Source organism: Nerophis lumbriciformis, linkage group LG30, assembly GCF_033978685.3.
Source record: "Nerophis lumbriciformis linkage group LG30, RoL_Nlum_v2.1, whole genome shotgun sequence".
In the NCBI taxonomy this organism is placed as follows: domain Eukaryota; kingdom Metazoa; phylum Chordata; class Actinopteri; order Syngnathiformes; family Syngnathidae; genus Nerophis; species Nerophis lumbriciformis.
In genome coordinates, this window is record NC_084577.2 from 12335087 (window position 1) to 12348451 (window position 13365).

Genomic DNA, 13365 nt, shown 5'->3' on the forward strand with positions numbered 1-13365 from the left:
CCCCTGTGGGCGTAGGCAGCGGGCAAAGCGCCACTGGCACACCATGAGACACAATGGCAGCATGAATAGAGCGCAAATACCCGCCATGATGTAGGCAATAGTCATAAGCGTGGACTCGTCTGTCTGGGGGATGTTGTAGCCACAGTCCTCCAGGTCAATACCATGGAACGGACCTTCCACAGAGGCTGTGCGAAACTCATCATGAACTGAAAATGGCAGAATTGGGTTGTAATTGATGTGGATATAGGATAGAAATGGATTTAGCACATATTCTCGAATCCATTCTGCTTTACTCACCATGACAGGTGCTGACAGCAAAGCCAATTCGGCTCTTCTCTCGGTCAAACACCACATAAAATCCTTCCATGATGACTGCTCCCATCACTGTCCCGGTGCTCGATGGGGAGACAGCAAATTTATAGCAGTCCTCCTGAGATGAGGCTACGTCCTCCACTGGCCGCAAGTATTGCTGTATAGAAACAGAAAGAAAACAAATGTCAAGTACCCTCTTATAGGTGGTAACATGGTCGTAAAAGCAGTTCTGGAAATTAAGTTAATCCTGCACAGGTAGCAAAACTCAGGATATTATTGTGTATTGCAGCAATAGTTTAGCGTTACGTACTGCATTGGTATCGGTATCTGCAGCGGAAATTTTAGCTATGCGAGACCCCTCGTCCCAAAACAGTGTAGGGCAAGAAGCATGTTGGGTTTTTCTTTTTTGCATGTGGATTTTTGTTCCAATAGAACTCCCAGTTTTCTAGTATACCCGTTATTTCATAACTATTAAAAAGTGTAAATACGTTCACATTTCTCAATCAATTCGAAAGGTTCTAACACCAACCCCTTTAGCTCATTTAGGGAATTTGGGGCTATTTTACACATTTCCAGAAATGCCCCGTTTTACTGGATCTACCACTTTTTCTATTAAAAAGTGTTACTACTTGAATAATCTCTTTACTAGTGTTACTACTACTACTACTACATTTCTCAACCAATTTCAACCGCTCAAAACCATTCTGTGAGTTAAATGTACATAAAATTAGCATGCTAAACCTTATTTAGCTAATTTTGCAGCCTCAGAGTTATGTAACTTTGTGCTTAACGCACAGAAATGTTAGCATGCTAACTTTTTCAGCTAATTTTACAGCCATCCACCACAGAGTAGGGATGTCCGATAATGGCTTTTTGCCGATATCCGATATTCCGATATTGTCCAACTCTTAATTACTGATACCAATATCAACCGATACCGATATATACAGTCGTGGAATTAACACATTATTATGCCTAATTTGGACAACCAGGTATGGTGAAGATAAGGTCCTTTTAAAAAAAAATAATACAATAAAATAAGATAAATAAATTCAAAACATTTTCTTGAATAAAAAAGATATTAAAACAATATAAAAACAGTTACCGTATTTTTCTGACTATAAGTCGTAGTTTTTTTTCATAGTGCGACTTATATATGTTTTTTTCCTTCTTTATTATGCATTTTTGGCAGGTGCGACTTATATTCCGGTGCGACTTATACTCCGAAAAATACGGTACGTAGAAACTAGTAATTAATGAAAATGAGTAAAATTAACTGTTAAAGGTTAGTACTATTAGTGGACCAGCAGCACGCACAATCATGTGTGCTTACGGACTGTATCCCTTGCAGACTGTATTGATATATATTGATATATAATGTAGGAACCAGAATATTAATAACAGAAAGAAACAACCCTTTTGTGTGAATGAGTGTAAATGAGTGTAAATGGGGGGGGTTTGGGTTGGTGTACGAATTGTAAGTGTATCTTGTGTTTTTTATGTTGATTTAATAACAAAATAAAAAAATTTAAAACAATTTTTAAAAACGATACCGATAATAAAAAACCCAATACCGATAATTTCCGATATTACATTTTAAAGCATTTATCGGACATCTCTACCACAGAGTCATATAACTTGGTACTTGGCTAACTTAACCGTTAGCATGATAACGTGAGCATGCTCGTATGCAAACCTTTCTAGCTAATTTTTGGGCTGGACACCTCAGTCATGTAACTTAAGACATGCTAACTTTATTTTTGCCAATTTTTCGCGTGTACGCCTCAGTCATATAATTTGGTACTTGACACATACGTATTAACTTCTAGCATGCTAACGTTCAGTTTAGCTTGTGCATTCTCCTGAAATTGCATGTGAATATAACATACAATACAATATAAAAAAATACAGTATAAAAAATATACAATAGGAGGTTGTTTTGTGTAGAGGCAGTCTTCATTTTAGGTTTTATTTTGAGGTGTTTCGCCACTTTGTGGTTACAACACAATCCCACAAATTGTTAAAGTAAAGTAGTTACACACGCAGGCACACATCGCTTCTCAGAGGGTCTTTGCACTTAACTTTGCCACCCAACTTTAACCTACGATTTGTCTCCCAAGTGTGAGGTAGACAAGGGAAAGAAAACATAAAATGGCTCAGAAATTTGGAGCATACTTGGTGTAAGCAGTCGCCAACCTCTCCCTTTCTTTCAGCGCCCATCAGAGGTCCCCTTTAATAATAAAATCTATTTTTTAATGTAACATTTAGAAATGAACAACTTTGATGTCCAGTTTTTATATCTTGTTTTCTTACACATTGGAGTCTCATTTGCAAGCATTATATAGTAGTGCATGCAGTGGCAATTCCAACACATTAGATGGCAGTAGTGGATACTGTAGGTCAGAGCTAGGGAACCTATGGCTCTCGAGCCAGATGTGGCTCTTTTGATGACTGCATCTGGCTCTCAGATAAATCTTAGCTGACATTGCTTAACACGATAAGTAATGAATAATTCCGCTGGTAATCACAGTGTTAAAATAATGTTCAAAATATAAAACATTCTCATGCATTTTAATCCATCCATCTGTTTTCTAGAAGTCGCATTAATGGTAAAAAGTATTTTATTTATTATCGGTTAGCTTCAGAATAACAATGTTATCAAAAAGAACAAGAGACTTATTATATTCTAAAAATGTTGGTCTTACTTAAAAATGCGCGCATTTAGTTGTATTCAGTGTTAAAAGATATTATATGGCTCTCACGGAAATACATTTTAAAGTATTTGACTTTCATGGCTCTCTCAGCCAAAAAGGTTCCCAACCCCTGCTGTAGGCCATGGTGTGTTGCCTGGCAAGGAAGTAGTCTTTGCCACTAATTTGAATCTAGTCTTTTGTTGATTCCCACCAAGTTGTTATAGTGTAAGTATTGTATTTATTACACACCAGCTGTTTGGTAGAAACTTTTTTCTTAGTTGTAGTTTTCATTACCACATTTGGAGGGGTTGACATCGCCACGTAAAATTGAATGAATAGGGCACAGCCAATGTAAATTAGCATTGAGTAAGCGAATTTTGGAAAGTGGTGCCTTACTGTACAATAGAGCATTTTCTACCAGGCATGTTTGCTTTATTGGAATGGAAAATTGGACATGGGATGCTTGTTTTCCATCCAAGTGTTTGAGTCGGTGCCGAGTGACATCACGGGCAACAAAGGTATCAAAATATGACATTGTTGAATTCAACTGAATCAATACTGGGTAGTATTGACGCAATTTGGTCGGTACCTATAAAAGTACCGAATTCAATACCTTAGGACAGTGGTCTCCAACCTTTTTGTAGCTGCGGACCGGTCAATGCTTGAAAATTTGTCCCACGGACCGGGGGGGGGGGGGGGTTGGGAGGGGGTGTATTTTATTTATTTTTTTTTTTTTCATAAAGAAATACAATCATGTGTGCTTACGGACTGTATCCCTGCAGACTGTATTGATCTATGTTGATATATAATCAATCAATCAATGTTTATTTATATAGCCCTAAATCACAAAAGTCTCAAAGGGTTGCACAAGCCACATATAATGTATATATTGTGTTTTTTATGTTGATTTAATTAAAAAAAAAAAAATAAATATATATATATATATATATATATACAGTATATTTTTTTTCTTGTGCGGCCCAATACCAATCGATCTGGTGGTTGGGGACCACTGCCTTAGGACATTTCTGGGAACTTTTGTGTCATTACCTGGGGAAGGATGGAGATTCTGAAAGACTGGTTACGGTTTTCGCTCATCAGATAAAGGGAGATGACTGGGAAGATGTGCCAGGGTGTCGTACCGGCCTGCCAACATACCAGCTGCTCGCCAAGCCAAAACCCAGCGGGAAATTGTTCTGTCTGAAATAAAGGAAAGGAAGACAGTCAATTTCGGTGTTCTTCGTGAGAGGGAGACAACTGCAATAACTCTTTAAATGTGTAAATCCCAATTGTAAAATTGCATCATACAGTAAATATTTAAGGTACTGTATATTCCAGAAAGTAGAGATCATGAAGCAGAATCCATTATTATATTATATTAAATAGACATTAAACTGACTGAAGAGGCTGCTTCAATCGCCTTGACTGCAGCCTGGAAAACTTTTCTTGGCAGTCGAAGGTTGGTGGTGCCACTGTCCACAATGCTCTTATCGTAGTTGTACTGTAAAGGACAGGGGCATGATAAATATATGATAACCAACCATAAACTTTTCTCTCAAGTCTAAGTTCCTCTCCACATTTCACGCCTTACCTCCTTACAGTCCATGTTGAGGTCCTGTCCATTGACTTCAATACGCACTATAATGACTTCATAATACCACTCTCTACGGATGGGAGTATACCAAAGATCTCCCACGTAGAGGGAGGGGTCCACACCTCCGATGATCTAGAAGAGATCATTAAAGATGATCCTGCATTGGCCTTGCATCTAATATTGGATGATACAGCGTTATCTGTGTGTCTTACCATGCTGCCCCCGACAGCAGCACTGCCCAGGGAGTAGTTTTGGGTAAAGCCAGCTCCGCACAACTGGAGAGAGAAGAGGTTGGGGACAGGCGTCTGGCGAACCAAGGAGTCAAAGAAAGGCTCCAATCTCTCGTCAGGCTGGAGGAAAATAATGTGATAATGTTGCTATCCGCCACATTGTTCATGAAAAAAAAGCCACAAGTCAAGAAAGTTGTAGTATTACAGTGGTGTATTAGGAACAGATACAAACTGAAGGTGAAGGAGCGTACACAATGCGCCCTATTCTCCTTTTTGCACTGTTTTTCTGCACCTTTGAAGTTTCTCTTATTCGTAGTCTCCCATCCAACCTGTGGAAATGTCCACTTGGCGTAAGTTAGTGCGTAAGTCGTGGATAAAGGGGGGCTCAATAATAATGAGGCTGACTCTGCGGTGACGGCTTATTTTTTTGGCTGTGACGAAATCACGATACATTATTTTTCAGAACCGGTTCCCAATGTATCGATTCCTTGAAATACCTTGCCAATTTTTCATGTGATTCCCTTATCTATGCCAGTGGTTAGGATTGCCATGCGTAGTGATGTCAGAAAGCAAAATGGTGGCAGTGCGGCTAAACAAAGGCTCTCGCATTGACTATATTTTCCAAGAAACGATTGCAACAGCGCTACTTGTAATAACTGCATAATTGCTACTTCATCAAGAAGAGGACATACGACCAATATGATGAAACATTTGAACACACAGACTGCAACAACTTTGAATGAATGTTGTGTTTTTGAAACCGGGTCGATCCCATCCCAGCAGCAATAACGCAAGCATGTCTTCTGCCATTAAGTACAACACGTACTAACTCACCGCCTATCATGTTAGTGCTATTACCTGTTAAATTGAAATAAATGCCTTCTCATTTAGACGAGCAAGACGAGAGACAAATTTTGACTGTGTCCGAATCGTACGAGCTCCATTTAATTTCATATTTGTCGCCCGACGCTATAGCTTCTCTTTTCATCGCGGCAGGGAAGTGTACAAGCAGTGAACGAGTTTGTGGTTTAAAACTTGCACCAATTTGCTACAGTGCTACTGATTTTCAAGAAGTTAATTTTCAATTGTAGTCAGAGAAAAGTTGCATGTTTTCCTGCAACCACATTTCCACTCAGTAATGTCCATTATTCAAGTGAAACTCATGAAATTAGAATATGGTGTGAAAGTCCATTCATGTCAGCAGTTTAACTTCAAATGTGAAAGTAATACGTGATATTAGCTAATGACATGCAAAGTCAGATATGTCAAGCTTGTAGTTATTATAATTGCGATGATCATGGCTTACAGTTTTTGAAGACCCCACAATTTCTGATGTTTTCAATTCGAGGTTTTCATAAACTGAGGGTCATACTCATCAAAATTAAATCAAAAGAAGCCTTGAAATATCTTGTGTTGCATGTTATGTATATGATAGTTTCATCTTGTCTATCTAAACAAACCATTCTGATATTTTGAGTGTCACTAATATATTTTCTAGGGAGATGACAAAAGATTATTGAACGTTTTAAAAAGGTTAATATAAATGTTACATTCTTGTTACACCCAGAGTCCACATCTTGGATGAAGGCACACTTAGGTCAAGGGAGAAAAAGATGTGCAGCCAGAACCCGTGCAATTGCTGCTAAGGCAGCTCTTTTTTATGCAGAGATTATTTTCTACTGTTTCTTGAAAAAAATACTTCTGACTACTTCAAGATATTTATCTAAATAGTATACATTTTCCAAAGTTAAATTATGATACTTTTGCAGAGGGTAGGGCGTGGTATCATTTGTTATATGGGAATGTGTCCAGAATGGAACAGCTTGCAAACAGATTAAAAAAAAACGGGTTATAAATTTGACTGTGGAGCAAAACTTATATAAAATAATTTCTAATACATACATTATTATCTACACCAGAGGTTCTTAACCTTTTTGACCTGGGAGCCCAAATTTGGGGTCACAAGGCCCACCCAAATATTAACACTGAATTAGTAATCTTACTCCTGATTTTAAATGTATTCAATAATAATATCTAACCTACTTACAGTTGACAACCTTATCAAATGATATGAATTTGTATGTTAATAAAAAAAAATACTATTTATCTAACACATTTATCTAAAGCCGCTGCTCCTCCACATCGAGAGGAGCCAGATGAGGTGGTTCGGGCATCTGGTTAGGATGCCACCCGAACGCCTCCCTAGGGAGGTGTTTAGGGCACGTCCGACCGGTAGGAGGCCGCGGGGAAGACCCAGGACACGTTGGGAAGACTATGTCTCTCGGCTGGCCTGGGAACGCCTCGGGGTCCCACAGGAAGAGCTGGACGAAGTGGCTGGGGAGAGGGAAGTCTGGGTTTCCCTGCTAAGGCTGCTGCCCCCGCGACCTGACCTCGGATAAGCGGAAGAAGATGGATGGATGGATGGAATAACACATAAACCTTAGGCTTATGTCATGCTGAATAGAAAAATAAATAAGATATACTGCATAAGAGGGGACTCATAAATAACTGACGACAAATAAACGTATATACAATTATGTTGTGCGCAAATAAATAAACTAAATGAATAATGAATATGTTTCTTAGCTAAACTGTCAATACAACTAAAGTGCAAATGAAAATAAAGATTTGCCACTTTAGTCATAATTTTAGCGCTTAACAAACTTCTCTATGACTTTAGCTCCAGACTCCTTCTGTTTGTTTGAGTTTGTTATTACTGCCACCAGTGGTGGATAAGTATATTACAACTGAGTACCATTGCAGCCCATACAGACCACAGTTGAAAAACAAATATTTTTTAGCGGTCCTCTAAGGGGTGCTTGCGACCCAACAATGGGAACCAACCCTACAGTTAAGAACACTGATTTACACCAAATGGAATAGTGTTAAATGCAGATTAAAATCATTATAAGTGTCCTTTAATTTATTGAAATTTGCTGGACCTTTGCTGAATTGAAAACACTTCTTAAGGGTGGTTTTTTGGATCACCTTATGCTGTTGAATAAATGGATTCAACCTATTTTCCTGAAAATAAATGTCCTCCTTTTTTTATGAGGTTTGTGTATGTTCACTTTTTAAACATGTCAGAATAATACTATTAAACATGGACACTCACATTTGAAAACCCTCGGTTTAAAATAAAACAGAAAGACTGAGGAAATTAGAAGAGAGGAGATAAAAATACCCGAGCTATATCAGCATAAGCCAGTCCCAGGATTCCTTCCCAGTTGGATCCATTGATGAAGAAGCGATCAGATTGGGTGATTGCAGCAATGTTGGCACGCAGTGTGGCATTGATACCATGTGGAACAGAGACTACATCAGTACCCAACTCGCCTTCCCATCTGCCCTGGGTGTAAGGAACATAAACGCTCCTTCCCAGATCACGGTAAGACGTTGAGCTGTAAATAGACAGACGTAAATTTTCACTGATATACCGATCTGATATACAGGAAATCAAAAGAAAAACTGCAAAAAGAAAGGATAATTTTTTTCTCTTGATTTTTTTTTCAATATTTAAAACATGTGTTTTTACTGCTGATTTGGACTGTACTTACAGGGAGCGATGGTAGTATCTGCGCAGGAATGGATGAGCAGCTGCTCCAACAGCAAAGTTACTGCTTCCTGTGTCCACCAGGATGTTCAACTAGTGTGTGAGGAGAGACAAAGGAGATAAATGATGAAAACACACTCATGCCACAACATTAGGCACAGCAGCCCAATCCACTGATATCCAGAATAAGTGGTTTCAAAAGGCAGTATCAAAAGATTTACTGTGTGTGTGTATTTTTCTTTTCGGTGCAAAATAAAGGCCAGCCAACAAATACAATTAATTACACCACTACAAACTACAGTATTAAATACAAATACATAATAAGCAGGGGCGTCGAAGTGAGGATGTTGTTAAGGGACCCCAAGGAAGCATGGGGGGGAACCCTGGGCTTTTGTAAAGTTTGACGTTTTTTTCTGCAATTTAAATATGTAGGTTATAAAAAATGTGTTTTAAATAGCATAGGAGAAAGTTATGTAAAAGTTTCACTTTGTTTCCCGGGCGCGGCCACCGCTGCTGCCCACTGCTTCCCTCACCTCCCAGGGGGTGATCAAGGGTGATGGGTCAAATGCAGAGAATAATTTCGTCCCACCTAGTGTGTGTGTGACAATCATTGGTACTTTGTTGGCTCTCAACGCACTTTACTGTGGTGCATTCAAAGACTCTAGATTAAAGTTAGACAGAGAGGTGTCACTTGTTTCTAAAGACAGGAGGAAATTTAACTCACAGGAAATGCACTTATAATAATGTATTATTATTAGAGATGTCCGATAAATGCTTTAAAATGTAATATCGGAAATTATCGGTATCGTTTTTTTAAATTATCGGTATCGTTTTTTTATTTTTATTAAATCAACATAAAAAACACAAGATACACTTACAATTAGTGCACCAACCCAAAAAACCTTCCTCTCCCATTTACCCTCATTCACACAAAAGGGTTGTTTCTTTCTGTTATTAATATTCTGGTTCCTACATTATATATCAATATATATCAATACAGTCTGCAAGGGATACAGTCCATAAACACACATGATTATGCGTGCTGCTGGTCCACTAATAGTACTAACCTTTAACAGTTAATTTTACTCATTTTCATTAATTACTAGTTTCTATGTAACTGTTTTTATATTGTTTTACTTTCTTTTTTATTCAAGAAAATGTTTTTAATTTATTTATCTTATTTTATTATTTATTTATTTTTAAAAGGACCTTATCTTCACCATACCTGGTTGTCCAAATTAGGCATAATAATGTGTTAATTCCACGACTGTGAATATCGGTATCGGTTGATATCGGTATCGGTAATTAAAAGTTCGACAATATCGGAATATCGGATATCGGCAAAAAAGCCATTATCGGACATCCCTAATTATTATGATTCGTATCATCCACTGATGATAATCTTACTTGAATAAACTTAGCTGTACTTAACACTAAAAAAGAAAATGTGACCAACTTAAAATAATATCTAAGTGAATAATTACAGGTTACATGATTACATAAATTATAGTTCTGGCCACTTTATATTGACATTTTTGGATCTTTTTCTTTTTAACCAGAACCAAATTGTTTAGAGTGGTTTATCTATTTATGTTTTAGATATATTAATCCCATCTTTAAAAAGTAAAAACCCTAATTAAAGTTTTTAGATATGTTTAAAAAGCTGGTTTTAATCAAATCTGACCAATAATTACTTTTTTAGTGCATGTGAACATACCAAATGTGTGTATGGGGCAGCCACGTTGGGTTTAGGGTGGGATGGGGGCCCATAATTTGGTGCTACACCCCTGATATTAAGCATATTGTTAAGGTAATACATATCCTTTATTTAGTTTGTCCTCTAATAATGTCCTCAGCTGTGTTTCCTGTTGCCTTAAATGCCCTTCCCCTCTCTGTCGCCAATCGAACCCGTCAACCACGCTCAGGTTACCCATTCAACTTTCAATCTCTTCATTCGGCTTCTCTCCCTCTACATCTCTACGTGAGTATCAAGTTTTGCACAGCTAGACGAAAGAAACACTGAATGAGTACATAGAAGACAATAGAGAGCCGCCATCGTATTAGTACTTTCGGTTGAGTTGACATTTGTATTATATTGCTATATTTTCATTCACACTCATGACTGCGGTAGAGCTGTTGCTAATGTGCACCACCATCAAATACTGCGAGTACTCCCACAGTGCATTCTGTCACACAGAGGATAATATTGCAAAAATACAGCAGTAAAACCACCTGACTTAAATCAAAAAACATATCTGATACCATTACAATTGGCGGGTTGCAAGTCGACAAGCCAGAACTGAGATGGTAGTAGTGCCAACTAGGGTTGTCACCATACCAGAATTTATGTAGTCGATAGCAATACCAATATATTTTCACTAATCTAAATACTTATTCCATACCACGATAAAAAATGTACTTATGTACTTTTAAATTCACAACTTTATTGAAAAATGTCTAATGTGTAAATTAAATAAAAATCACTGTGCTTAAACATCATTTTGCCCAAAATTTCGGCTGCTCAAAGGTAACCATTCTGTACATTTAAAAAAAGAACACTAGTGGTCTATAGCCTCCCAGAATGTCAATACAAACATTGTGCTTATAAGTATGGAGATAAATAACAACAATAGTCAACTATTTTTAGCTAGGGATGGGTACCTTTCACATTTGAACTGATACTTGGGAATCGATACCAGTATTCAACTGTACCAATGTAGTAACAGGCACAGTCATAATAACATTTAATATTTACGTATTTTGATCATTTTAAGCGTACGCGGCGAATTAATTGAAAAAATGCAAAAAATCAACAAAATTACTCATAATCCTCGCGAAGAAACTGGGTGGGGTGGGGAGGCGGAGGAGACCGAGCATCTCTTTGTGTCGTTTTTGCCAGTTCCGGGCCCTAAATGGCTGTCTAGGGTTTCCCAACTTGTTGGATTGCATCCTCAGCCATCTACTTTCCAGGCGAGAGGTATGATTCATGAACTACAATAAACATCCAAGGAGCAGGAAAGCGACAGCAGACCACTCGATGATGTACACGGTAGTCATCACGTTGCCGCGATAAATGGTGTGTCTGCATTAGTGCTTATAATAACAATATCACTAATACTTGGTTAATATTCAAGTCATGAAATGAAAATGGAGTATTGTTGGGTTTGTTTGGTGGTAGCGGGGGTGTATATTGTAGCCCGGAAGAGTTAGTGATGCAAGGGATTCTGGGTATTTGGTCTGTTGTGTTTATGTTGTGTTACGGTGCGGATGTTCTCCCGAAATGTGTTTGTCATTCTTGTTTGGTGTGGGTTCACAGTGTGGCGCATATTTGTAACAGTGTTAAAGTTGTTTATACGGCCACCCTCAGTGTGACCTGTATGGCTGTTGATCAAGTATGTCTTGCAGTCACTTTCGTGTGTATGCAGAAGCCGCATACAACATGTGACTGGGCCGGCACGCTGTTTGTATGGTGAAAAAGCGGACGCGTCGACAGGTTGTAGAGGACGCTAAAGGCAGTGCCATCACGGTACGCCCTTAATATTGTTGTCCGGGTGAAAATCGGGAGAAATGATTGATTGAGAATGATTGCCCCGGGAGATTTTTGGGAGGGGCACTGAAATTCGTGAGTCTCCCAGAAAAATCGGGAGGGTTGGCAAGTATGCCTATGGGATTTCCCAAACAAGTGTTTGATGAGCATTCCTCAACTTTCTCAGTCTTTTTTGCCACTAGTGCCAGCTTTTTTGAAACATGTTGCAGGCATCAAATTACAAATGAGCTAATATTTGCAAAAAATAACAAAGTTTTCCAGTTTGAACGTTAAGTATCTTGTCTTCGCAGTCTATTCAATTGAATATAGGTTGAAAAGGATTTGCAAATCATTGTATTCTGTTTTTATTTACGATTTACACAACGTGCCACCTTCACCGGTTTTGGGTTTTGTACATGCAAATGTTTTTATTTCACTTGCAATCGTTTTTAAATCAAAGAAATGTGTTTTTATATTTGCGACTCGTTAGGCATGAGTAAAAATATTTTCCTGTGTTTGTGTAGTTTTGGCAGTAATCTCACACCAGTTGGTATCGTTAGTGTTGACATTTGGATCGATCCGCCCACATTAATCAGTATCAGCAAGTGTTACCTTTTGTGGCGGTGATCCCACCGCCATCTCGACATAGTATCCCTGGCCGGATTTCCCACGCAGGTTGTCGACCATGTCCACGAAGCTGACGCCATTGGCGGTAACTCCCCTGCGCCTGCGACCACTCAACCTCCCCGCTTGGACGCGCTTTTGAGGCGGCGGTTGTTCGGGGCGAGCCCCTTGGCTCAGAGGGACCCGGATGGCGAGAGGCAGGCCCAAAGCGTCCGGGACGGGCTGAGTGCAACCCAGCTGACACAGGATGGCCCACGCCACAAAATGCGGAAACAAGCGAGGCTGGAATCTCGACGACTTCATGTTGTGATTTGTGTTCGTTTAACCTAATCTCCTGTACGCGGCGACAATGTAGCATGGAGGCGGCAATGGTGCTAAAATGACAACTAAAGCCATCACGGAGACGAGTAACAAACGTTGGACATCACCCCCAGGCAAGGCGCGGTGTTACGGAGAGTTCCGGGGAAGCAACAATCAAAGATGGCCTGTGGCTTCTTCTCTCATTGCCACGCGCAAAGACAAGGCTGACTTTCCGCCTCCCTTCCCGAGTCGATCATTCTTTTCGCCGCCTTTCCAGTCTTTCACCTCCCAATCTTCCTCCTCCGGCCCTGCTGCATCCCTCAAATCCCGCACAGCCCCAACCCCAGCATCACCCCTGGACAACGGGACGCAGAGACTTCCTGGCAGAATTTTCAAAATAAAAGTATAGTAACTGGTCTAAATCCTCAAACGCCTCTGAATGCAAACAGACATGTTTTTTTTTAGTTTCTCATCACCACTATTTTATTTCTAAAAAAATAAAAATGAATCCATCCATCCATCCATTTTTTCTA

At 39.1% G+C, this 13365-nt stretch overlaps 1 protein-coding gene across 1 annotated transcript in view; it reads right to left on the reverse strand.

Annotated features, from left to right (window-relative positions):
- The window catches only part of bace1 (beta-secretase 1), a 14147-nt gene extending 962 nt beyond the window's left edge, over positions 1-13185 (reverse strand). Inside the window, exons 1-9 of the mRNA XM_061925548.1 lie at positions 12521-13185; positions 8387-8475; positions 8014-8230; positions 4812-4949; positions 4597-4731; positions 4405-4506; positions 4056-4205; positions 298-469; positions 1-206 (exon numbers count right to left, since the gene is read on the reverse strand). The exon at positions 1-206 is cut by the window's left edge and continues 962 nt beyond it. Coding sequence (XP_061781532.1) covers positions 1-206; positions 298-469; positions 4056-4205; positions 4405-4506; positions 4597-4731; positions 4812-4949; positions 8014-8230; positions 8387-8475; positions 12521-12835 — 1524 coding nt within the window. The 5' untranslated portion in view covers positions 12836-13185. The remainder of the gene's footprint in view (positions 207-297; positions 470-4055; positions 4206-4404; positions 4507-4596; positions 4732-4811; positions 4950-8013; positions 8231-8386; positions 8476-12520) is intronic.
- Positions 13186-13365: the final 180 nt, after the last annotated feature.